This window comes from Dipodomys merriami, unplaced genomic scaffold (genome assembly GCF_024711535.1).
Source record: "Dipodomys merriami isolate MVZ:Mamm:240054 unplaced genomic scaffold, mDipMer1.0.p SCAF_373, whole genome shotgun sequence".
Lineage (NCBI taxonomy): Eukaryota > Metazoa > Chordata > Mammalia > Rodentia > Heteromyidae > Dipodomys > Dipodomys merriami.
The window spans coordinates 178922-205567 of record NW_027205304.1 but is presented as its reverse complement, the minus strand read 5'-3'; the positions used below and the strand labels follow the sequence as shown (position 1 = coordinate 205567).

The following is a 26646-nucleotide window of genomic DNA, read 5'->3' as shown; positions in this document are numbered from 1 at the left end:
TCCTAGCTACAGGTAACCATGGCAACATCACAGGCTGGAGTCAGGACTTAGAGTGCTGATGGGGGGGGGGGAGGCTGCTCCCCCTCCCCCGGGCCTGGCTCACTATTGTTCAGAGTGTGTGTGTGTGTGGGGGGTGACACTAATGCCACCTCTGCCAGGAAGCCTTCCTGTTCCCAGAGCATTTCACTGGACTTGGGGTAACTTAATTTGTCTCCATGCCCAGTTACCAGGAAAATTAAATTGGACTGGGCACTGGTGGGTCACGCTTCTCATCCTGGCTACTCAGGAGGCTGAGATCTGAGGATCATGGTTCAAGGCCAGCCCAGAAAAGTTTCCCTGAGACTTGTATCTCCAATGAACTACTCAAAAACCAGAAATGGCACTGTGGCTCAAAGTGGTAGCACTCTAGCCTTGAGCAAAAGAGCTCAGGGACAGTGCCCAGGCCTTGAGTTCAAGCCCCACAATCAACATACACACATGAGGTTATATCCTTAGGAGATAGCTGTGTGTGTGTGTGTGTGTGTGTGTGTGTGTGTGTGTGTGTGTGTGTGTGTGTGTGTGTATTCTGGGACTTGAATTCAGTGCCTCTCAATCACTTTTAGCTTTTTCGCTCAAGGCTAGCGCTTTACTAGAGCCACAGATTCACTTCCAGCTTTTGGTTGATTAATTGGAGATAAGAGTCTCACCGACTTTCCTGCCCAGGCTGGCTTTGAACCGGATCCTTAGACCTCAGTCTCTTGAGTAGCTGGGATTACAGGTGTGAGCCACAGGTGTCAGGCCTTAGGACATTTCCAAGTTGAAATCTCCTGTTGAGACAACACATCAGTAGCTTAGCAACGCTGCACACCGCAGTCTTAATTATGGCGTGAGTGTCTACCTCGTGATCCTGGAACCTCAGGAGAACGCCAGTCACGTCACGTGTCCCAGCCTGGGAAAACTGTCCTCAGATCTTAAGTGAAAAACAAGGTAGATCCATGTCCTGCAGTCATGAAAGGCTCGGCCACACCTTTCCACCACCAAAGGAAGGGAGGAACACAAAATGTTCATTTGACTATTGTCTTTTTTCTTGTCCTAGGGCTTGAACTCAGGGCCTCAGCGCTGTCCCTGAGCCTTTTCTTTCTTTTATGTACATTTTTCATTGTGAAAATGTAGTACAGAGGGGTTACAGTCACATAAGCAAGGTAATGAGTACATTTCCTATTAAGCATTGTTGCCTCCTTTGTTTTCCCCCTACCATCCCTTCCCTCCCACCTCCACAACTACCCCCCTACCCCCCACACCCTCGCCCCTGCCGATCCCTGAGCCTTTTCTCTGTTTAGCCCTCTAGCACTTGAGCCACACCTCCACTTCCAGCTTTGGGCTGATTCATTGGACACAAGAGTTTCGTGGACGCTCCTGTCTGGTACTGGGTTTTAATCACGATCCTCAGATCTCAGCTTCCTAAGTCGCTGTGATTATAGGCATGCACACTGGTGTCCTGGCCCCTCCAGGAACTTTTGGCTGTATCTTGGGAGTCAGGGAGACCCCTGCAGGGGTCCATAAAGCATCCTCCAGTCAGGCCTGGACCCCCAGGCTGGGTGTTGCCCGGGGTTCAGAGTTCTGCTACTCTGCCCCTCCTCCCTTCCCGTTACCCCAAAGTCACCAAACACTGAGAAACCACAGCCCTGAGCCCCGCTTGTTTGGAAGGTGTAGGCTGAGCTGGAGGGGGATCCCAGAGCGCCCCCCTCCTTGCCCTGGGGGCTTCCTGCTGGATCAGGGTGTGTGTGTGCTGGAATGAGGAAGGGGAGGGAGGAGGGACTGGCTGGAAGGGCGGGCGGAGGAGAGGGCGGCGCCCAGCCTGGTGTCCCGCCTGGGGACGGAAGTTGCCTTTGCCTCCGTTGCTTTCAGTTTTGTTTCACTCAGGTGCCCTGCAGCCGCGGGGGTCACGTCTTGAGGTGCTTCTGGAGCCCCAAGTCAGTTCTGGCTGGGTAAGGAGGGTTTGGGGGGGGTCGATGGGAGCTTGGGCTGAATTGGGTGGGGTTGGGGTGGGAAGAGAGGAAAAGGGAGGGAGAGCGCGGGAGAGGAAGGAGAAGAGAGGGATCTGGAAGGAAGGGGAGGCCGGGCCTCAGCCTTGAGCGTCCCCCCCATCACAGGAAGAGCCCGCCCTCCTCTTCCACCTGAGCCCCCCTCCAGCTCCCTCAGCGGAGGGGACTGCCAAATCTCTGAGCTGGGAATTCAGGATTCCCACTCTTCCCTGGAAAGACTCAAGATACCGGAGGCTGAGAGCCGAGGCCCAGGCTGGGAGGCCTGGAGTCTAGCAGAAGCCCCCGGACCTCTCCTGCCTCACTTTCCTTCTGCTCCAGAAATCACTGGGGGGGGGGGGGTCGGGGCAGGAAGTGCCCCCCACTCAGAGTCTGGCAGATGGGCAGGCAGAACTAGAGAAATTGGGGCCCCTGAACCATGGCAGGGCCCCCCCCATTACCAGAGCTGACGTGTACTTCCCCCGGCCACAGGGCCCCACCCAGCCAGACCTCCAGAAACCAGTCACACAGGACCACGGGGTCTATACTGGTGTCCTGAAGGTTGGACTCCCCCTCCTCTAAGATTGAGGGGCTGGTGTGCGTATGGGTGTGTGCACATGTGTGCTTGAACTCAGGACCTGGGTGCTATCCCTGAGTTTTTGTGCTCAAGGCTGGTGCTCCACCACTTGAGCCACACATCCGTTTCCAGCAGTGTGTGTGTGTGTGTGTGTGCGCGTGCGTGTGTGTGTCTAATTGGAGGGAAGAGTCTCACAGGAGTTTCTGCCCAGGCTGGCCTCAAACTAGGATCCTCATATCTCAGCCTCCAGAAAAACTGGGATTATAGATGTGAGCACCAGAGCCTGGCCTCTGGAGCTTCTTGTTCCAACATCTTTCACAGGCCTGACACAATCTCGCTCACCTTTCTGCCGGATATTTCCAAAGAAAGAGGAGGAACAGGGCGCCCTCCCCCAGCTGCGGACACCAGGAAGGAAATTCCTCCCCATCCAGGTGAGCCCCTCCTCCTCCCTCCCCCACACAGACTGTGTCGCTGGGGGATGTGAAGAAGGGAAGGGCTGCTGCTGCAGCTGCTGCAGAGGGAGGGAGGGAAGGACCTCTGACCTCTGACCTTTCCCCTGGACAGCATGGTTTCCCAGGGCTCCTCACCCTCCTTGCTGGAGGCCCTGAGCAGCGACTTCCTGGCCTGTAAGATCTGCCTGGAGCAGCTGCGCATGCCCAAGACGCTGCCCTGCCTGCACACCTACTGCCAGGACTGCCTGGCCCAGCTGGCCGAGGGCGGCCGCGTGCGCTGCCCGGAGTGCCGGGAGACCGTCCCCGTGCCGGGCGCTGGCGTGGCCGCCTTTAAGACCAACTTCTTCGTCAATGGACTCCTGGACCTGGTGAAGGCGCGGACGTGCGGGGACCTGCGGGCCGACCGGCCGTCCTGTGCCCTCTGCCCGCTGGTAGGGGGCGCGAGCGCGGGGGGCCCAGCCACCGCCCGCTGCCTGGACTGCGCCGATGACCTGTGCCAGGCCTGCGCCGATGGCCACCGCCGCACCCGCCAGACACACGCGCACCGCGTGGTGGACCTGGTGGGCTACCGGGCCGGCTGGTACGACGAGGAGGCCCGGGAGCGCCAGGCCGCCCAGTGCCCCCAGCACCCCGGCGAGCCGCTGCGCTTCCTGTGCCAGCCCTGCGGCCAGCTGCTGTGCCGCGAGTGCCGCCTGGACCCGCACCTGGACCACCCGTGCCTGCCCCTGGCCGAGGCCGTGCGCGCCCGCAGGCCCGGCCTCGAGCAGCTGCTGGCGGGCGTGGATGCCAACCTCGCCGGCCTGGAGGCCACCAGGGAGGCAGAGAAGGCCGCCCTGGCCCGGGTGAAGGAGCAGGCGGCCAGGGTGGGCAGCCAGGTGGACGAAGCCGCCGAGGCCATCCTCCGGGCTCTGCTGGCCCAGAAGCACGAGGTGCTGGGGCAACTCCGGGCTCACGTGGAGGCTGTGGAGGAGGCTGCTCGGGAGAGGCTGGCCAAACTGGAAGGCCAAGAACAGGTGGCCAGGGCGGCGGCCACATTTGCCCGGCGGGTGCTCAGCCTGGGGCGAGAGGCGGAGATCCTATCTCTGGAAGGGGCGATTGCCCAGAGGCTCCAACAACTCCAAGATGGCCCCTGGTCCCCCGGGCCAGCCTCCTGCCCGCTGCCCCGGCTGACACTGCACCCGGGGATCCGGGATAAGAACTGTCACCTGCTCAGCCTTTCTTTCGAGAAGCAAGAGGGCCAGGATGGCGACGAAGAGCAAGCCGGTGCTCAGGGAGAGGATGGAACTCAGAGCCAGGGAGAAGAGGATGGAGCCAGCCAGGAGAGACAAGATGGAGGCCAGACACCCCCAGAAGACAGAGCCCAGACACCCCAAGAAGATGAGCCAGCCCACACTCCCAGAGGGGACAGAGCTCAGACACCCCAAGAAGGTGGACGAGCCCGAATAGAAAGAGGCAGCGGCCAGCCCACCAAGAAGAAAAGAAGCCGAGGCCGACACAAGTTAGCCTCCCGGGAGCCCAGCCCCGCCCTGGGCCCCCAGCTGGAAGGTTCTGGCCTGCTTCCCCGGCCTGTCTTCGTCTGCAGCTTCCCCACGCGAATGCCGGGGGACCCGTGCGCCCCCCGCATCACGGGGCTCTGTGCCTTCGGTCCTCAGGAGATCCTGGTGGCCGATGAGCAGAACGGACGTCTAAAGCGCTTCTCCCTCAAGGGCGACTACCGAGGCCAGGTGCCCGTGCCTGAGGGCCAGTTCCCCTGCAGCGTGGCCGCCCTGCGGGACGCCGTGGCCTTCTCCACCAACGCCCGGCTGTACCTCATCAGCCACGATGGCAAAGTGCGGTGGCGCCGGGCTGTGAGCCACACGCAGTCCAGCCACGCAGTGGCCGCGCTGCCCAGCAGGGACCGGGTGGCTGTCACCGTGGGCAGCCACGTGGAGGTCTACAATGAAGAAGGCAGCCTAGCCACGCGGTTTATCCCTGGCGGCAAGGCCCAGCGTGGCCAGCGGGCCCTGGTATTCCTAGCCACCAGCCCACAGGGTCATTTTGTGGTGTCCGACTGGCAGCAGAAGAGCGTGGTTGTATGCGATGGGCTGGGCCGCGTGGCTGGGGAGTGCCAGGGCCCTGGCCTGCAGGGCTGCCAGCCGGGCTCCGTGGCCGTGGACAAGGACGGCTTCATCTTCCTGACCCTTCGCGGAGTTAACCAAGTGGTGATCCTGGACCCAAAGGGGTCCTATCTTAGCGAGTTCATGTCGGCCTACCACGGCCTAGAAAAGCCCAGGGTCATCAGTGTGGTAGATGGCAGGTACCTGGTGGTGTCACTCAGTAATGGAACCATCCGGGTTTTTCGTATCCGGTCAGCTGATAGTTAAGGGGGTGGGGCAGGGCAGGGTTGGCTAGTAGGGCAGGACTGGGCTAGCTTGGGACATTCTCTCAGGACAGGGCCCATAGCTACATGGCCAGCTTTTCTAACATGCAGAAGTGGGGGACCAAGGCTTGGGGGGCTCCCGGGCAGGGAGGGGCTACGACGCCCCTGGGTCTATTTGTTGTTGTTTTGTTTTGTTTGTGGGTGACACCTACCAGCTGTGACTGCCACTGTGTATTTAGGTGTCTGCGTTTCTAGGAACAACCTGTCCTGATTTGTATATTTCAAAACCATTCCAATATACCGAGAGTTCAAGGCTAACCTGGGGGACACAAACCCTATTTTAAAACAAAAAACTGCCGAGCACCAGTGGCTCACGCCTGTATCCTACCGACTCAGGAGGAGCAAGGTTCGAAGCTGGCTCTGGCAGAAAAGTCCAAGGACTTCAATTAGACATTCAAATCGAGTGCCAGCCTTGTGGGGTCGGGGGGGGGGGGGAAGCTCAGGGGCAGCACCTAGGCCCTGAGTTCAAAACCCAGGATTGGCACCAAAAAAAAAAAACCCAACTTGATGGAGTTTTAGAGAGACTGAGAGAGAGGGCCCTGGCAAGGGGGGCACACTTCTTCTGCAGGACCAAGAAAGACCCCTAGGGCACGTCACACATAGGCCATGCAAGACCGGAGGCCAAGAGCTCCATGTGACGATAAATGACAATAATCTGTTCTCTTGGGTGCTTTCTCAAGACCCTGAGTGTTCAGATCGGGTAAAAGCTATAGATGCCAGCCCAGAGGCTGTGAAGGGAATACCGTCCCCCCCCCAAAAAAAAATCAGGCCATTCCTGGTGGCAAAGGAGGGGAGCCCCCCAGCGTACCCCCACACCATTGCCAATCCAAGGCCAGGCGCATGGATGATGGACAATCACCATGTGACCATTCCAGTGTTTCCTGTTTGTTTCTTGTTTTTGTTCTCCTAATTGTTTAGCTATGTCCTTTTAAGACACATTCAGCTTTACCCGGTTGAACTAAAATGAGGATGCACATCCTTCTTTTTGGACACCATGGCTGGAGGAGCCATGGAACCCCAGCGGTCAGCGAGATTGGGGTGCCAAGCCAGCAGGTGAATCTGAGAAGAGGGCTGGACAGGAGGGAGGCAGAGAATGTGAGAGAAGGATTCAGAAGGTGGTGAAGGGCAGCCATTGTCCTTTCCATTGGTGGGGGCTGGGCAGAGGTGCCCGGCCCGGGTAGGCTGTGGGGACAAGGTTAGCCCGGAGCTGAGCTGCAGAGAGGAGATACAGCGGGAATTGTTAGGTTGGCTGATGAGAACCAGAGAAATCTGGGACAGGTACAGCAGGAAAAGTGAGATGTTAGGGATACAGAGAAGAAAATCCTTTTCTGACGAGCACATTTCTTGTTTGTTGAAATAATAGGAGAACTGGTTGATGGGCAGGTGGACAACTTTGATTAAGTGTATTTAAAATATAAGCCATGCACTGGCGGCTCACACCTGTACTCCTAGCTACTCAAGAGGCTGAGAACTGAGGATCATGGTTTGAAGCCAGGCAGGCAGGAAAGTTCATGTGACTTTTGTCTCCAATTAACCAGCAAAAAGGCAGAAGTTGAGGCTCAAGTGGTAGAGCACTAACCTTGAGCAAAAATGCTCAGGGACAGTGTCTAGGCCCTGGGTTTAAGCCTCAGTACGGCACAAATAAAAACATATATAGAGCTAGAGGTAAGGCTCAGTGGTAGAGCGATTACCTAGCATGGATGGATGGAGGCCCTGGGGGTGGGGGACAACAAAGAATAATGAAAATGAACACTAGCGAGATGATTTGACTGTGTAGCATGACAGTGAAACCTATAGCAAGATGATTAGGCTATGTAGAATGAAAATGAAAACTAATAAGGCGATTATTAAACTATATAGAATTGATTTGATGAGGAAAAGATACGTCTCCTGTATAGGAATGACTAAGACTTCCTGGAGAAAGAACCAAATAAGCCATGTACCCAGGAAGAAACTGAAAGGCAAAAACTAGTAAAGGAAAAAGAAAAGCTGGTCTGCAGTGACTCATACCTAGCTAAGCAGCAGGCTGAGATCCAAAGGACTCAGCTTTGAGGACAGCCAGAGCAGATTTTTCTAGACTCCATCCCCAAAATAAGAGCAAAAAGCAGGGCTGGAGGCATAATACAGTTTCGCCTAGTAAGTGAAAGGCCATGAGTCCAAACCCCAGTACTGCCAATAAAGAATAACTGTTGATTGTGGGGTTTGCACTTGGGACCTGGATGCTGTCTCTTGAGCTCTTTTGCTCAAGGCTAGCGCTCTACCACTTTGAGCCACAGTGCCCCTTCTGGTTTTCTGAGTGGTTAATTGGAAATGAGAGTCTCATGGGGACTTTTATACCTAGGCTGGCTTTGAACCTTGATCCTCAGATCTCAGCCTCCTGAGTAGCTCGGGTTACAGGCGTGAGCCACTGGCACCTAGCTCAAAAATAACAACAAAAATATGGTCTGGAAAAACTGCCGGACTCCTGACAGTATAAAATAGAGCTTTCTGAAGAGAAATTTGGCAATACTTGAGAAACATTCCTCCCCTCCTCCCCCCAAAAGAACAGTGATTGTGTGAATGTTATTTCTCTTTAGGCAATATATTCTGGGAAAATAATCCAATAGCAGGAAAACCATCTGCAAAGAGACATTTGTGGCTGCCCAAGGCAACAGAGTGATGAACTATAAGCTTTGCATTGGCAGAGTGCCAGCTTGGTGGATTGTGGTCTGTAGGGTTATATGACAGCTATGCAGACTCTTTGGAAGAAATCGCTTATGATTCAATCATAGGCCAAGAAAAGAGAGAATTTGGAATGCTGATGACATAGTCGTAATAGCGATGAGGCTGGGTAATGGTCACGCAGGCATAAGGTTCTGAATTTGTAAATAGATGAGGATTTGGGAGACTTTTTTTCCCCCTATTTAGCTATTGTGTGATATTTCGCTTTTCCATGACTTAACATACGTGCTTGTTAACGAGAATATGCCCCTCTAGTCCACAAGGCAGGGGTACTCTGGGGGAGGGGGTGTCTGTGGCAGCTTGCTCTGCAGAGCCAGCACATGGCCATTCATCAGAGATGCTTGGTAAACATCTGTGGAATGAGAATTTATGTCTAGCAAGGGGCCAGAGCTTGGTTCTGATTCCAGAAATTTCCAGCCTCAAAATCGCTAACAGCCTGAGGCCCCCGTCAAGGTGTTCACAAATCATGGCTGGTGGAGGGTGTCCAGCAGGGGGCGCTGTAGGCACAGGGAGCTGGGCTCTTTGTGTCAGAACCCAGATCTCTGTTTGTGGAAGAGGAATCTGGGGGACACAACTTGAGGGGGTTTTGCGTCCTGCCTGGTGGGCTCAGGTACCAGCCAACTGCAACAGAAGCTCACCAGAGACTCAACGAGAAGCAGGGCAAAGGGCCTGACTGGTGACATGGAGATTCCCAGGGGCATTGGAAGACAGACGGAAACACAAAGTTTTCTTCAAGAATTAGGGAGAAGGTGGGTGCTGGTGGTTCATGTTTGTAATCTAGCTATTTAGGAGGCTGAGATCTGAGGACTGCAATTCAAAGCCAGCCCAGGCAGGAAAGTCTGTGAGACTCTTACCTCCAATGAACCACCAGAAAACCAGAAGTGGCGCTGTAGCCCAAGTGGTAGAGGGCTAGCATTGAGCACAAAAGCTCAGGGACGGTACTGAGGCCCTGAGTTCAAGCCTGAGTAGTGGTACGTACACACACACAAAGGTTAAGGGGTTAGAAGGTACAAGCTGCTGGCAAGCTATGAAATAAGAATTGGAAATGGAGCCCAATTTAGGAGTAAAATCTTAACACTATGACCTGGAAATCTTAGGGAATGACACTGGAAGCATTATTCAACAAGAAGACTATAAATACCCCCACCCCACCATAGACTGTGACCCTCAACTTGATGGGTTGTTCTGTTTCAGTTCCTGTCTCTGTCCTGACAGGTAGTAGAGTGTTGTTTGGGAGGGGAGAAGAGGAGGTAGAAAAGCTAGCACATGTGTTGAGAACAGGGGGAAGAATGAAGTAGCAGAGACCTGGGTTGATTGCTGGGTGTTTCATTAACTAGCTGTGTGATTTCATTCTAGTTCCTTAACTTCTCTGAGTCTCTGCACATTAGTAACCTGGGGATGGTGCTGTCCCCCATGCTTACCTCACAGCGTTGCAGTGAATTAGAGGAAAAGTATAGGAACGTATCTTGTATACCTGAAAGCTCAGCTCCAAGGTATTGGTTAGGAAATGGGCCAACTGACTTGTCATGACCCATCTCTCCTGTAAGCGTGAATGGGGATATGGAATGTATATATATTGTGACACAAAAGGTGAAGAGACTGGTGTGGTGGAGCATACCTGTAATTCCATCACTCTATGTTGAGACCCTGTCTCAAAGTACAAAAATAAAGTTCCAGCCAGGTGCTGGTGGCTCCTGCCTGTAATTGTAGTACTCAGGAGGCTGAGATTGGGGATCACGGTTCAAAGCCAGCTGGGGCAGGAAAGTCCGTGAGACTCTTATCTCCAATTAACCACCAGAAAACCGGAAGTGGTACTGTGGCTCAAGCGGTAAAGTGCTATCCTTGAGCTGCAGAGCTGAGGGACAGTGCCCAGGCCCAGAGTTCAAGCCTCACAACAGACAAAAAAAATAATAATAAAATAAAGTTCCAGCGCTTCTGGTTGGAGCTCCCTCCACACATTGTCTCTCTGGGAGCAGGCTGCTTCGTTTCGCTTTCTAGCAAAGCACAGAAGGGACTGGCCGAGCTGTGGGGACCAATGGCCACTTGCCGAGATTCCAGGCCAGCCCTGACTGCCAGTGGAGAAGCAGACCGGACGGAGAAAGGGCTGATTACTCCAGACATTTTGAAAAAGTTAAAGCAGGCAAGAGTGGCCCCGGTCTTTTGATAGTTTTGAGATGATTGCATTTAGAATGAGAATCGCTTTTTCCACAGTGACTAGTACTGCATGTGTAAAATCATGGCATTTTCTAAATCTACAGAGATAGAATCGCTCTTTCCACTGTTTACTATTGCCGTATACATAAAATGATGTCATCTTCCAAATCCAGAGACAGAATTCCAAAGGCACGGAAGTCTAAAAAGGAAAAGCAGCTTTGTTTGGGGGTTTGTTTTGGAGGGAATTGGTGAAGTGGGTGACGTGCATTGCAGGCCAGAGGCCAGGCTCGGAGGCAGGCCTAAGAAAGGAGCTGGGTTGGTGGAAGGTGAAAACTTGCTCAACCCAATGCGTCTATGGGGAACAGAGCCAGGCCTCGCAGGGACCAGAGGCTTCTGTGATTTGAGTGATGGAAAAGGCACAGAGCTGTCATTTAAGGCCTCAGGACAGACCCAGGGAGATATCTTGGGGACACAAGGGACCAGCCTGTGTGGACAGAGGATTGAATTCGGTTTGGGGAACAACTTGCTCCAGGTTTTTGGAGCCGCTTGGCTCAGTGTCCAAGATGGACTGGGCTGAAAGAAGGAATGTAGGGCCCCGGCTCCCTCCATTGTGCCGGCCCCGCCCACTCCCCAGTGTTGCCATGGGAACAAGCATCTGCTGTGAATCCTTTCGTGCCTTTGGTGATGGGCTTTTGTCTCTTTCTTCTTGTTCTTAATAAAGTTCTTTCGACAGAGTTGAACCTTCTTTAGGCTGAGTTCATGCTGTCCTTATGGAGTCCTTCAACTCCCAGGCTCAGAATACACGTGTGCCAAGACGGTGTGCAATGACAGGCTTGCACACAAGGCTGGTGTATGACGATGCACATGCACGCGTAGGTGATATTGTCTATGATGGCACGCTTGTGCACAGGGATGATGCTCATGTCCACACATATGCAAAGGGTGCACAGGCTCAGTGTATGACCATACATGTGCGAAGGGCTGTGTATGATGACATGCGTGCACAAAGACTGTGTGATAACGCAAGGACCACACATACACAAAGAGTGGTATATGATAACATGTGCAAAGGGCTCGATGTGTGTACAAGGTTGGCATATGACTACACATACACAAAGGCGGCGTGTGGCTATGCGCATGCGCACCTGGTGTGCAACTGCCTGGAGATGTGGTGTGTGGGAATTGGGGTGGGGAGGCCCAGGTGAGGGTGGCTGGACCCACTGTATTTATTGGTCTCTGCCAGTCATTTGATTTGGGGAAACCAAACAAGCATCTGTAGATACCTTCCTGTACAGATTTCTGATCCTCCCTGCTGGGAGGGTTGCAGGGCATCAGGATTCTAGCCATTTCTGCCTGCTGGCCAAACCCACTGCCCTTGCTCAAGGCACGTCCTCCATCTCCCCAGTGAGATTTCCTGAGCAGGAAGAGGAAAGATCTGAGCCTGGCCTCCCGGGGAACATGGGAGGTCAAACAGCAGCAAAGCCTGGATCCCTGCAAATGGGAGCCATCCTCCTTACTGTCTTTTTAGGACTGGAGTTTGAACTCAAGGCCTGGCAATGGCTAGGCTGGCCTTCTACCACATTCTATCTTGCTTTTTGCTGCCTATTTTGGAGCCTTGAAGACTTTTCTGCCCAGGCTGACTTTGAACTTTGATCCTCTAGATCTCAGCCTGATTAGATAGGATTACAAACACAGGCTACCAGAACCTGGTTCCACTTGCCTTATTTTCTAGATAGGGAAACTGAGGCTTGCACATGATTTAGATTCAGACTTAAGCTTCATCTGATTCTGTAGCTTCCTTTCCCAGGTCCTCTGCCATCCCAAACAACTCTGGATCTGATCCAGGTCACTTGAGCCCGTCTGGGTCTCCATTTCCTGTTCATAAACTGACAGTGAATAGAAGAGAACAGAGACTCCTGGTTTTAACACACCAGATCTTGTCCGTTGGAGAAAATCTGGAGTGGAGGAGCAGGAGGAGAGCACCAAACTAGCCCCCCGGGGCCTCTCTCCAGCTTTTGACTTCACTCCCAGGGCCCCCAGGATAGAAAAGTAATGATGGAAGGAAGGAATGCTCTGAATAGCTTGTCCAGGGAACAGAGCCCCCCAGCTTCTTCAGCGGTGACAGCCTGCAGAAGAATTCCACAATTTGTCATCTCATGACTCAGGGCTCCGGAGCAGGCGCCTGGGCGAACCCTGGGGAGCGTGACTCAGCAGCCGAGGGCCCAGCGGCAGGAGAGCCGGGGTCCATGTGAGCCAAGGCTAGTGAGAACAGCTTGTTCCCAGTGCCAAACCCCAGGTGGAGCATCTGCCCCTGTGGTCAGCCCTACATAGGCCTCATGCTCCCAGCCACGGGGTGCTGGGGGGAGGGGGGAGGCCTGAGCCTCCTCCCTCCATGCAAACCTCCTCTCCTGGAGAAGTCACCACCATTCTGCCACCCCCAGCCTTGAGGATCCGCTGCGGGAGGCTGGGGACACAGACTCCTAGGCTCCCTCCTCTGTGCAGTTTTTATTAGCTTTTTAGTTATCATAAAAAATACCTTTAAGTAATCATACAAAGGGGTTTCAGTTGAACTGAGCAGTGTGTGAAGACAATACATCGTGATCTCTCATTCTCCACCTCTCCCAACCGCGCCCCTCCCCTCAAGTTTCCTGCTTCCATTTTTCACATATGGACATTGACTGTAATGACTGTTTGCCGTCCCTCTCCTCTCCATCGGTCTGTCCCCCACTTTCCTTGACCCCCTCCCCCCAGAAAAAACATGTTCCACTGCCCATTTTGCCTGGGCCAGCTGAGGAGCAGAGAAGGAACATATTGCAGGCTGAGCACACAGTAACACAGATGTTCAAAATACCCCTCCCCTGCTTTTGGGGAGAAGCCAGGGAATGGGGCTTTCTGGGCTTGATGTGGCTCAAGAGCCAACTCTGAAAACATCTCTCCATATTTAGAAATAGCCGGATCTATTTTTCTCTTACCCAGTAGGACAGAGATGGCCCATCAACTTACCAGAGAAAAATAGCCACAGGGAGTGGACGTGAATAACTCCCTTCCTCCAGAAAAGGGAACTGTCACCACAAAGGTTGTGGCCAGGCTTCTGCCCTCCAGCCATGGTGGCCTGTCATTCCTAGTGGTCCTGCTCACTGTTTAATGGAAGACTCCACACAGCTGATTCCTCCCCTTCAATGCCCTTCAGGATGAGAGCTCCTGATTCACAGGGAGCACACCACAAGCAGGTATTCTGGAAAGATCTGTTGACTGAGAACAAAGATGAGTTTATGTCACAACTAGTCTCAGTCATTCAACTTAGACTTAACCTTGGGGGGTAGAGAATTGACAAGTGGCTGCCACAGGGTAAGACCTGAGTCCAAAGCTCTTTTTCTGAGAAGGGAAAGCACAAAGAAGAGTTTGAGCTGCTCAAAGTCTGAGAGAAAAAGATAATCTCTCACCTTGGGTAGGGGTTATCTGTCTTCTACTAGACTGTATCCTTTCATGATTTGTTCTGATGCTCACTGCCTGTCTCCCCTGCCATTTCTACCCTGGATGTGCTTTTATTCATGGAGAGAGAGATGGTAAGCCAAGAATAGTGGCTGAATTATAGTAGATCCTGAATGAATGGGTGGATGGATGGATGGATGGATGGTGGATATAATAGATGGATGGGTAGATGAGCAGATGGATGGATAGACAGGTGAGAAGATGGATGAATGAGTAGATGGATGGGAGGATGGAAGAGCAGATGGATGGATGGATGGATGAACAGGTGGGTAGTTGGATGGATGACTGAATGGAAGGATGAATGGATAAATAGGTAAGAGTAGATAGATGGATGGTTGAGTGAATGGATGGTGGCTGAATGGAAGGAAGAATGGCAGATAAACGGATGGACTATAAGTCCCTACTCTAAGCTAGTGTGCTTTCTACCTGCTGTGTTTGCAAATTCTTTTTAGTCCCCTTCGAGTTGTAAGGTAGACATTACAACACAAGTGTCTCAATGCTGAGGAAAGTGTAGGAGAGGGGATGGGCCACCGGCAAAGCCCACCAGAGCCAAACTCATATGTCGCTCTCCTTGCTTCAGGGAAGACATGGCTCTACCTCAACTACTTGGTCCCTATTTTCCTCTCCCTCTCTCTCCACCCACTTGCCAAAATAACTCTGTGCCCTGAAGGACAACTTGTTCTCAGCTGGAACAGTTTTCTTCCTGGCAGGAAAATAACAGGGAACACAGGGTCTAGACTGAATATGTCTCCCCAATTTCATGTGTGGTTTGGGATAATGGGAGAAGCTGACAGAAAACATTGGCCAGGTTAGATTATGTGGCAGCACTGGAAGACCTTCTGTGTGATGGCCGGGCTGTGGGAAGAGCAGGCCCAAGGTGACCAGTGTGGGCCGGGGCCTCTGCCCAGCTACTTACTCCTGTGTGTATGGAGAAAAGAATGAGAGATCCTGAGCTGGGCGCTGGTGGTACCCAGGTGTCATCCCAGCTGCTCAGGAGGGTGAGATCTGAGGATCAAGGTTTAAAGCCAGTCCAGCCAGGAAAGTCTCCTCACACTCTAATCTCTAATAAACCAGAAGAAAGCTGCAAATGAAGCTGTGGCTCAAGTGGTGAGCACCAAGCTTGAAGAAAAAGCTCAGGGACAGTGCCCAGGCCCTGAATTCAAGCTCCAGTAGTCACACACACACACACACACACACACATACACACACACACAAATGGGGACAGCAGACACAGGGCAGGCTGCAGACTTGAGGATACACACGTGGGGGAGCCTGTGTCCAGGTGTGGGAGACTGCTCTGCGGTACTCATGGGCAGTGCAGCGCAGCTCGGCAGAGCGGAGACGGAAGAAGGGGTGTGTCTCTGATCTGCCCGGGTGTTCCCGGGCAGGGCACCATGCCAGATCTTGCCTCTTCAAAGAATCAAGACTGGAAATTCCCAGAGTTCATTTGCTACTATTTAATCCTGGCTGAAAGCTCAGCACTGCCGAATCTGGCTACCCAGGGCGCCCCATCGCCCCAGACTGGGCCAGAAGCTCCCAGGCCCAAGCATGAGGTAAGGGGGGCAAATTTGGGGCATAGATGAGATGCTGGGGTCTCCACAAGCACTCTAAGCCCTGTCCATTCCCCCCATGCAGAAGCCTGTGTCCCCTACGGAAGGCACCTTGCCCCCCTCTCATCCCCTGCCAGGCTGGGGGGTGGAGTGCAGCAACCTCGTCTCCCAGCTCCACTGTACACTGCTCAACAGCCTCTGCATGAACTGCCACTTGTCCTCGCCCTGCGTTCTTCTGGTGGAATGTGAGTGTGAATACACCAGGGGATTCCAGGGCTGGGAAGGTGGCTCAGTGGTAGAGCACTTGCCTTGCATGCATGAGGCCCCTGGGTTCAATTCCTCAGCACCACGTAAACAGAAAAGGCCGGAAGTGGCTCTGTGGCTCAATTGGTAGAGCGCTAGCCTTGAGCTGAAGAGCTGACAGACAGCGCCCAGGCCCAGAGTTCAAGCCCCATGACCAACCAAAAAAAAATATGGGAGTGGAGCTGTGGCTCAAGTAGTAGAGCATCAGCCTTGAGCAATAAAGCTAAAGGACAGTGCTTAAGCTCTGAGTTCAAGCCTGGCGTATATACACGTACAAGAGGCCAAGTTAAAAGGAAGGACAAGCCGGCCACTGGTGGCTCACACCTGTCATCCTCATGACTCCAGAGGCTGCGATTTGAAGATCACAGTTTGAAGGCAGCTCAAACAGGAAAAATCAATGAGAAACTTGTCTCCAATGAACCACCAAAAAGTTGGAAGTGGAGCTGTGGCTCCAAGTGGTAGAACCTTGAGCAAAAGAAGCTCAGGAATGGCACCTAGGCCATGAGTTCAAGCCCCAAGACTGGCAAGAGTCCACACACACATTTACACATCTGTCTACCAGGCAGGAAAGCCCTGTCTGGGAGAGAGGGCAAAGGAACGCCCCTGGCTGTATGCCAGGGTGGGCAGTTCTGCCACCTCTCCCCTGCCCCGGGGCTGCTGGCCAGGGCTGTGACTCAGCCCTGAAGGCCAGCCAGGTGTTCTAGACATAACACGACCTCTCACCTTCCAGCTCCTCAGGAGCCTCAGAAAGAATGAACTGCACCTTCCAGCACTGGCTCTTTTGTTCCAGCTGAGTAGGAACAGAATGGACTTGAGGCTGCCATTTCCTGGTGACAATGGCTGCTTAAGCCCAGGTCCAGGAGTTCAGATTCAGGGACGAGACAGACACTCGATGGACCCTCAGCAGAAACCTTCTCATAAGTGCAAGTATAAAAGCAGGCCTCAGGAAGACAAAGGAGCTGGCGCTGGGGCCTCATGCCTGTCTTCCCAGCTACTCAGGAGGCTGAGATCTGAGGATTGAGGTGCAAAGCCAGCCCTGCCAGCAACGTCCATGAGACTCACATCTCCAATTAATCACCAAAAAGCCAGGAGTGGAGCTGTGGCTCAAATGGCAGAGCATCAGTTTTTAATTTTTTTTAATGTTATTTTTTATTTTTATCAGTCATGGGGCTTGAACTCTGGGCCTGGGCCCTTCCCCTCAGCTTGTCAGCTCAAGGTGAGTGCTCTACCACTTAAGCCACAGTGCCACTTCTGGCTTTTTGCTGGTTAATTGGAGGTAAGAGTCTCACAGACTTGCCTGCCCAGGCTGGCGTGGGATGATGATCCTTAGCTCTCAGCCACCTGAGTAGCTAGGATTATAGGCGTGAGCCACTGGCCTCCAGCTGCTTTTTTATTTTTATTTTTTTGTTGGTTGTGAGGCTTGAACCCAGGACCTGAGCTCTATCCTTGAGCTTTTTCACTCTACCACTTTGAGCAATAGCGCCACTTTTGGTTTTCTGGTTAATTGGAGATAAGAGCCTCAGGGACTTTCCTGCCCAGGCTGGCTTTGAACCACCATCCTCAGATCTTTAAGATGACAGGTGTAAGCTACCAGCACCCAGGTGAACATCAGCTTTTGAGGGAGATGGTAAGGCTGTGAGTTCAAGCTCCAGCACTGGCACGCATGTGGGCATGCACACACACACACACACACACACACACACACAGGAGATCCTCGAGTTCGAGTTCTTGGACCTCACAATCACACACACACACACACACACACACACACACACACACACACACACACACACACACACACACACACAGGAGATCCTCGAGTTCGAGTTCTTGGACCTCACAATCTTTAGAGCTGCCTGAGATGCAGTGGCTGGATGTACTGAAACCAGAGCAGGCTGAGATGCTCTCCTGCAGAGCCTGGCTTCGGCTGACCAGGCACACCTGGGCAGTCTGGACTGCCCTATGGAGTGATGAGCTGGCAGGACGGCTGTACCCTGGGGGACACACTGTGGCTCAGGTGTGAATAAGGGGCGCCTCACCGATGCCCCCTGGGGCAGCTGCTGGGGAGGGAGCACCTCACCAGGTGTTGACTAAGACGGCAGGTCTGGGCGGGCGGGAGCCAGCAGCAGGCTCCCACACATGCGCAAATCCTCCAGGCGGGCCTCCCATCTCTGAGCCCACGAAGGCAGGTCCTGGAGTTCAGCTGCACTGTCCTCTCCCCCCTGCCCGCGTCCCCTCCGGCCTGTCACAGGGAAGGTCTGTGAATTCAAGTTTCTTGGTACTCCTTCTCTTGTGTCACTCAAGAAACATCTGACACACAACCCTCTCAGAGACTGTGTGTGTGTGTGTGTGTGTGTGTGCGTGCGTGCGTGTGCGCTGGTACTGGGATCTGAACTCAGGGCCTGGATGCTGTCCTTTAGTTTCTTTGCTCAAGGCTAGTGCTCTACCACCTGAGCCATAGCAGCTCCACTTCTGGCTTTTTTTTTCTTGCCAGTCCTGGGACTTGAACTCAGGGCCTGGCTTTACCACTTGCACCACAAGTACCACTTCTGGCTTTTTCTGTGTATGTGGTACTTAGGAATCAAACCCAGGGCTTCATGCATGCTAGGCAAGCACTCTGCCACTAGGCCACATTCCCAGCCCTCCAATTCTGGCTTTTCAGTGGTTAACTGGAGATAAGAGTCTCACAGACTTCTCTTCCCATGCTCGCTTTTGAACCATGATCCCCAGATTTCAGCCTCCAAGGTAGCTGGTAATTACAGGGGTGAGCCACTGGCACCCACAGCTTCTTGTCTTTTACAAATGCCTTACTTTTTCTTTCTGTGCCCCAGGCTACAAGAAAGCATGTTCTACAATTACAGATGACAGCCGTGATAACAACCTTCCATCTCTCAGCTCTACTGCACATCCACCTCCGTGCTGGAGATGTCCCTTCCAGGTGCACATGTGCATATGTGCATGCCTGTGTGTGTGTATATGCACATGCTCTAGCCTTGCACTATGACTCAAAGCTGGCATCTCTACCACTTGGGCCATGCCTTCAGTACTGGCTTTTTTGCTGATTAACTGAAGATACGAGTCTCTTGTCTTGCTTGAACTGGCTTCCAACTGTGATCCTCAGCTCTCATCCTCCTGAGTGGGTAGGGTTAGAGGTTTAAGCCACCGGTGCCCAGCTATTTATATAATTTGTTTTAAAATTAATTTTAAAGCCAGGTGTTAGTGGCTTACACCTGTAATCCTGGCTACTCCAAGAGACTGAGATCTGAGGATCATGGTTCAAAAAGGAAAGTCCCTGAGACTCTTATCTCCATATAACCACCAAAAAGCCAGAAGTGAAGCTGTGGCTCAAGTGGTAGAGCACCAGCCTTGAACACAAAAGCTCAAGCTCAAGGACAGCACCCTAGGCCCTGAATTCAAGCCCCAGAACCAGTGCGTGTACACACACACACATACACACACACACACACACACACACACACACACACACACACTAAGTAAATTAAAAATATGGCTGATGTAGCTCAGTGGCAAAGTGCTTGCCTAGCAACTGTAGCATCCCCAGTTCGATCCCCAGTTCCAAAAAAGAAAAGACAAAAAAAAACAGTTAAAAATAAATAAAAACATCATCATCATCAACAACAACAACAACAACAAAGCAGCCTATAGATGAAGGAAATGGCTCAAAGAACAATGGAACATGCTCTCCTCCACACCCCCTCCACCGACTGTGGCTCTGTCTCCAGGCAACCCAGCCTAGGTGCTTCAGCACGCTAAGACTCTTCAACCTCCTCCACAGGAGCAGGAATATGAAAATTCCCCACCGATGACAACAAGCTTAACCATAGAGACACAGCCTAACAAGCAAAACAAAATCAAACATCCGTATCCTAGGATTCCAGTCCTGGGATACTGGGTGCAGGGATGCACACCTGTGGTCATAGCCTCAGGAGGCTCGGGCAGGAAGATCACAAGTTCAAGGGTAGCCTGGGCTACACGGTGAGACCCTGTTCTAATTATCACAGGGGGATGCTGGTGTTGGGCATTTCTACAGCAACTGTGTGTGTGTGTGTGTGTGTGTGTGTGTGTGTGTGTGTGTGTGTGTGTGTGTGTGTGTGTGTGTGTGTAAAATGTGTACTGAAAGTTGGACACCATTTGATCAAAGCGCAGAATGACACATGAAAGAGTAAAGCCAGGCGCCAGTGACTCACCTGTAATCTGGAGGCTGAGATAAGATCTGAGGATTATGGTTCAAAACCAGCCTGAGCAGGAAAGTCCATGAGACCTTTTTTTTTTTTTTTGAACTCGGCCTGGGCTCTGTCCCTGAGCTTCTTTTACTCAAGGCTATTGCTCTACCATTGAGCCACAGCACCACTTTTCTGATGATTTATTGGAGATAAGAGTCTCATGGACTTTCTTGCCTGGGCTGGCTTTGGACCATGATCCTCAGATCTCAGCCTCCTGACTAGCTAGGATTACAGGCATGAACCAGTGGAGCCAGGCTCCAGGAAGCATCTTATCTCCAATGAACCACCAAAAAAGCCAGCAGTGGAGGTATGGCTCAAGTGGTAGAGCATCAGCCTTGAGTGAAAATGTTAAGGGATGGTGCCCAGGCCCCGAGTTCAAGCCCCAGTATGGCACAATAGACAGACAGACAGACAGACAGGTGGATAGATAGATAGATAGATAGATAGATAGATAGATAGATAGATAGATAGATAGATAGATAGACAGACGGACAGAGGGACAGAGGGACAGACAGATTGAGATATCTATCTATCCATCTACAGATAAATAAACAGCCTAGAGCTACCTTAGTTTCTGGCAGGCTAGATTTCCACATCCAGATGTTCCTTTCATTCTGCACTTGACTTTCCTGAGTCCCCCTCCTCCTCCTCCCACCTTGATGCAACATGTAGGAGTTGGTCTGTCTGCAAAGGCCAGAGAAAGGGGGCCAGAGAAAGAGGACCAGAGCAGGCCCTGAACCAGGGACTCCAGCATGCACTCCCAGAGGCTGCCAGGGGTGGGGTTGCCCCCAGCCTCCTTGTTTACCCCACAGGCAGGAAGGCTGGGTCCTCTCTCCTTGTCCCTGACTCCTTGGACAGTGACTCTCTCTCCCCGGTTCATTGTGTTCTTTCCGGTGGAATTTCTTCTCTTCAAGATTTAGTAGTCTGCTCCATGCAAAACGGTTTCCTCCTGTCCAGACAGGGCTGGCCAAGGGCCAGAGGCCTGGCCATTTGTGGAGCAGCCTGGGGTTGAAGACAGCAAAGGGTTAGTCAGGCACAGTGGCTCATACTTGTCATCCTAGCTACTCAGAAGGCTGAGATCTGAGGATCATGATTCAAAGCCAACCAGGCCAACATAAAACTAGCTTAAAATGAGAAGTGAAGCTGTGGCTCAAGTGGTAGAGTACCAACCTTGAGTGAAATAGCACCCAGGTCCTGATCAAACCCTAGTGCTGGTGTGCACATGGGTACACACACATGCGCGCGCATGCATACACACGTGCACGCAAGTTGGTCTGGGATCAGGAGAGGCCCGCAGTGCCCCTGTGGGCAGGTATCCCCTATGCAGTGGGGGCAGGGGGCAGGCCTGGGGTCGACAGGTGAGAGTCACCCAGGTAGGGGCTGATCCTAACTCCAAATCATTTGTCTTTCCATTTGATGCCAGGTTCTCTCAGTTCAAGAGGAAGACACGGGGCTGGGAGCTGTCACCACCAGGCAGGGTGGTGCGTAGGACCTGTGCCGGGGCCCGGGCTCTGCCAGCACTCCCTGAGGACACAGACAGGCACAGAACTGACTCCAGACTTCCCTCTCCTGTCTCACGCTCCAGTTCACACACGAATTCCTACAAGAAAAAACAAATAGAGCCCCCGGCCTGATTCTTGCACCCCAGATCAGCCTGCTCTTCCAGTCGTGGCACAGAAGCCCTCTGAGTGTGGGGTGTCTCATACCTGCCACCTCAGCTCCCTGCACCCCAGCAGCCCAGCCCCCTTCCCCAGGGCCCCCCGGAAAGGCAACTTTGTCATGTGAATAACGGTTACTCGCCTGACTGCATCAGTTCTTACTCATTCAGTCTGAGATTCTAACACACATGGGAGCACAGCAGGAATGCAGCAGAGCTCCCCCTTTCCTCCCCCCACCCAGGAAGGAGCCCCAGAGGGGAACACGGCATTCATCTCAGCAGTAAGATTTGCCCAAGTTCTCAGCACAGTAACAGCACCCTGGTCCAGCCATCCACCTGTAAGGCCGAGTCCTCTCTGGCCCCAACAGGACCCTAGCCTGCGATCCCACTACTTGGGAGGCAGAAGCAGGAGGATCATGACTTCAAGTCCAGCCCCATCTGCCTACCTTCTGGATCTCTCTCCTTACTCCAAGTCCTAATTAGGTAATCCCCTTCTCTGTCTAGCCCAGAAGTCCTCATCTTTACCCTCAGGAAATTAAGAGGCTCAAAGGGAGATACACTGTAAGAGGAGGGGAGGAAGAGACAGGTAGAGTGGAACACATCTGTAATCCCAGCTATCTAGGAAGTAAATGGAGGATCTCAGTTTGAGGCCAACCAGGCAAAAGCATGAGACCCTATCTGACAAACAGTAGATTTGGTGCATTTGAAGACTTATGACATGTCTTGACCAACTGCTGTCAAAAAATAAGGAAAAGAAAGTCTAAACCAAAAAATAGCTGGGCGCCAGTGGCTCACACCTGTAAGCCTAGCTACTCAGGAGGCTGAGATCTGAGGATAGCAGTTCAAAGCCAGCCTGGGCAGGAAAGTCTGTAAGACTCTTATCTCCAATAAAAACCACTCAAAAACCTGAAGTGGCACTGTGGCTGAAGTGGTAGAGCACTCGCCTTGAGCTGAAGAGCTGAGGGACAGCGCCCAGGCCCAGAGTTCAGGCCCCACGACCAATAACAACAAAACAAAAAAACAAACTTAAATCCCTACGTGTGCACTCCCGAAAAGCTCTTGGCCAGTCCTGTGTCAGTACCGTTGTGTTGAGTCATTGCGTTGTTTGCTGAGTGGTTCTCCGGCTTTCAGCTTGTGAAACTCTGCCTTCCAAAAAGCAATTGGCGCCCAGAAACCAAGGTAACATTTATCCTTCTAAGCCAAAACTCAAGGCAGGTAACATGCCTGAAGTGGTAAAGAGAGAAGTGTTTAAGGATCAGCTTGTCCTTAAGAGAGACTGGGTGGGCAAAATGGATCAATCCATCATATGACCAGGAGAGAGAAGGAGGGAAAGCACCCAGCATAGGAGCACAAGCCTGTAATCACGGCTACAACTAGAAGCTGAGACAGGAAGATTATGAGTGTGAGGCTAGCTGGGCGACATAACAAGACTCTGACTCAACACAAAAATGAATAGAAATTCTTAAAGTCAAAGGAAACCTACAGATGGATTTTTATGGACAGACACAGCCAGCCATCTCACACATGCCGTTTGAATTCCTAGCAGTACTGTTAGGGTCATGTCATCACGTCTGCATCTGTGGGGGGAGGAGGAGGCTAGCTCTAGAAAGCAGCAGGACTTGTTCAGGACCACCCACCCGCCCAGGGATGGAGGTAGGGAGGCGGCATCTCTGGTTGCCACAGTAACCATGGCACAATCCTGGGTCAGGAAAACCCCCTGTTTTCCAGGAGCAGGGTCATCCTGGAAAAGTCATCGCAATGTGGCGATGGCAGGGCTCCAGAAGTGACAGGCCAGGCGTGGGAGTAGGAGGTGGGACAGGAGGAAGTCCCTCCAGGCCGCCTCCAGCCTCCCCGGGGGGTGGGGGTGGGGATACTGCTCAGGACACTGCCCTGAGAACACGGACTCTAGGACACAAGCCAGTACCGACCATACGCATTCCGCAGGCCCTACAGCTTAGACTCAGATCCTGGGTGCTGTCCTTCAGCTTTTTCACTCAAGCTAGCACTCTACCACTGGAGCCATAGCTCCACTTTCAGCTTTCTGCTGGTTCATTGGAGACAAAAGTCTCAGGGACAAGCCGGGCGCTGGTGGCTCACGCCTGTAATCCTAGCTACTCAGGAGGCTGAGATCTGAGGATCGTGGTTCAAAGCCAGCCCAGGCAGGAGAGACCGTGAGACTCCTATCTCCAATAAACCACCAGAAAACCGGAAGTGGCACTGTAGCTCAAGTGGTAGAGCACTCGCCTTGAGCTGAAGAGCTGAGGGACAGTGCCCAGGCCCAGAGTTCAAGTCCCATGACCGACAAAAAAAAAAAAAGAAAGAAAGAAAGAAAAAAAAAAGTCTCAGGGACTTTCATGCCCAGGCTGGCTTCGAACTGAGATCCTTAGCTCTCAGTCTCCTGGGTAGCTCAGATGACAAGTGCGAGCTCCCAGCTCCCAGCTACTAACCTATTTTTTTTTTTCAATTACTTATTTGACACAGAGTCTTTTTGTTGCATACATACCTGACTAGTCCTAGAGTAGCTAGATGCCAGGCGCACAGCAGCGTATCCAGCTTCTTCCACTGAGGTGGAATCTGATGAACGTCTATTTTAAAGGATACCCTGCAACCTCAACCTTCCCTGTCTCTGCCTTCCTTCAAAGCCAGGGTGGCAGGCCGGTACCTCTGTGCCTGTGAACTCTTCTGCCTGGACTGTCCTCAACCTACCATCCTCCAGATCTTAGCCTCCTGAGTATCTTGGAATACAGCTGTAAAATTGCAGAGGGTGGGGGCTGGGAAGGTGGCTTGGTAGTAGAGCGCTTGCCTTGCATGCATGAGGCCCTGGGTTCCATTCCTCAGCACCACATAGCAGAAAAAGCTGGAAGTGGCGCTGTGGCTCAAGTCATAGAGCGCTAGCCTTGAGCTGAAGAGCTGAGGGACAGCGCCCAGGCCCAGAGTTCAGGCCCCACAACCGAAAGAAAAAAGTTGTAGAGGAGTCAGGGATGGGCACTCGGCCTGGGCAGCAGCAGCCTGGCTGTGCTATGGTGGCAGGGACAGTGAGGGGTCTGGGATGACTCAAGTGAAAAGACATGGGAGAGGCAGGAACTAGAGGCTCACTCCTGTCATCCTAACCCACTCAAGAGACTGACATCAGAGGACCGCAATTCCGAGCCAGCCTGGGCAAGGAAAGCCCAGGAGACTTTTATCTCCAATGAACCACCAAAAAGGCAGGAAGTGGAGCTGCGGCTCAAGTGGGAGAGCACCAGGCTTGACCACAAAAGCTATGGGACAGTGCCCAGACTCTGAGTTCAAGCTCCAGGACCAGCACACACGTACACATCCACACACAATAAGTGAGAATCCTGTTCCCTAGAAGGAAGCCAGGAAGAAGGGAATGGGAGTGACCCAGAAAGTCCCCAGAGACCCATGGCAAATTCCATTTGTGCTGTACCATGTGGGCTCCTTTGGTCCCTGGGACTTCTACCACCCACAGAGCTCTTGTCACTGTCTCGGGTGTCTTCCCAACTCAGGGAGAGCTTGACCAGACACCCACAGCCTCAGCTAGCATCCACACTAGAACCAGAACTGCTGCTTCAACAAGCAGAGTTTAGGAGCCAGGCGTGAATGGCTCATGCCTATAATCCCAGCTACCCGGGAGACAGATCTGAAGGATTATAATTCAAAGCCAGCTGGAGTAGGAAAGTCTGTGAGACTCTTATCTCCAACGAAGCATCAAAAAAGCCAGAAGTAAAGCTATGGCTCAACTGGTAGAACACCAGCCTAGAGTGAAAAAGCTCAGGGGCAAAGCCCAGGTCCTGAGTTCAAGCCCCAGGATCAGCATGCATGTGCACACGTAAATGTGTGTGTGTGCGCGCACACTCACAAACACACACACACACACACACAAGCCAGAAATGAAGCTTTGGTTCAAATGGTAAAGAGCCAGACTTGAGAGGAGAAAGCCAATTGAGAGTACAAGTTCAAATCCCAGTACCAGCTTTGTGACTCCCAAACCTACCCCATTGGTCCCTACTTCTCTGCTGAGACCACGAAGTTAACATGAATACTCCAGAATCTGCCTCATTTCCCCTCACACATTCCCACCCCGGGCCTTACAGTTTATTTACCATAAGACAGCTTTTTTCTAATTACTCTATGCACATCAGTCTTTTTTTTTTTTTAATTTTGCACATGGGTTTGAACTCAGGGCCTGTGTGCTCTCAGTTTTCTTTTCTTTTTGTCAGTCGTGGGGGCTGAACTCTGGGCCTGGATGCTGTCCCTCAGCTCTTCAGCTCAAGGCTAGCACGCTAACACTTAAGCCACAGTGCCACTTCCAGCTTTTTCTGCTTATGTGGTGCTGAGGAATCTAAACCAGGGCCTCATGCATGCAAGGCAAGCACTCTACCACTGAGCCACCTTCCCAGCCCCTCTCAGTTTTCTTGTTTACAGTTAGCACTCTACCACTTGAGCCACACCTCTAGCTGGGCTTTTGCTGGTTAATTGGAGATTCAGCCTGGGCTAGCTTTGGCTCATGATCCTCCAGATCTCAGCCTCCTAAGTAGCTAGGATTACAGGCATGAGCCACTGGAAGCCTGGCTGTACACAAATCTTTGTTTTCCAGTATATGTGTAAAAATCCTTCAGAGAAGAGAGCAGTTTATCTTTCGCTGTAGCATACCATCAAACAAGATCGTCATAATGTTTCCACTGTGATGGGGAAAGCCAAGATTCATACTTTAGCCAGAATAAATGAAAAACAGGACATGTCCCAAGAAGGGTATAAAGGGAGACCTGGGAATGAGAAGCATGCGGAAGCAGTGTTGGTAATGATGTAGGAAAGTGAATCAGAGTCAGGCAGTCCAGATTCCTGGATAAAGAAAGTGGATAAGGCGGAAGGCTGAGGTGGTGGCCTGGAGGCTTAACTGTCTCCGGACTGACATGGCCACATTATCCTGTGTTTCCCGCAGGTCTGATTTTCTCTGGGAGCCACACTGGGGGCTCCAGGAGGCTCATTCTTGCCTGAGGCCCATGAGGGTCACTCATTTACACGCCCACAGACACGTAAGACATGACAGTGGTCCCAGCTCAAGGACAGAAAG

At 52.4% G+C, this 26646-nt stretch overlaps 1 protein-coding gene across 2 annotated transcripts; it reads left to right on the top strand.

Annotated features, from left to right (window-relative positions):
• The first annotated feature begins 1876 nt into the window (after positions 1-1876).
• On the top strand, positions 1877-5864 carry Trim56 (tripartite motif containing 56). Of its 2 annotated transcripts, none has more exons than XM_069989249.1 (3): positions 1877-1952; positions 2899-3008; positions 3142-5864. In XM_069989249.1, the coding sequence occupies exon 3, from the start codon at positions 3143-3145 to the stop codon at positions 5390-5392; it is 2250 nt and encodes a 749-aa protein (XP_069845350.1). In that variant the 5' UTR covers positions 1877-1952; positions 2899-3008; position 3142; the 3' UTR covers positions 5393-5864. The 2 variants fall into 2 exon arrangements, with proteins under 2 accessions (XP_069845350.1, XP_069845348.1); XM_069989247.1 differs by having other exon boundaries at positions 1887-1967.
• Positions 5865-26646: the final 20782 nt, after the last annotated feature.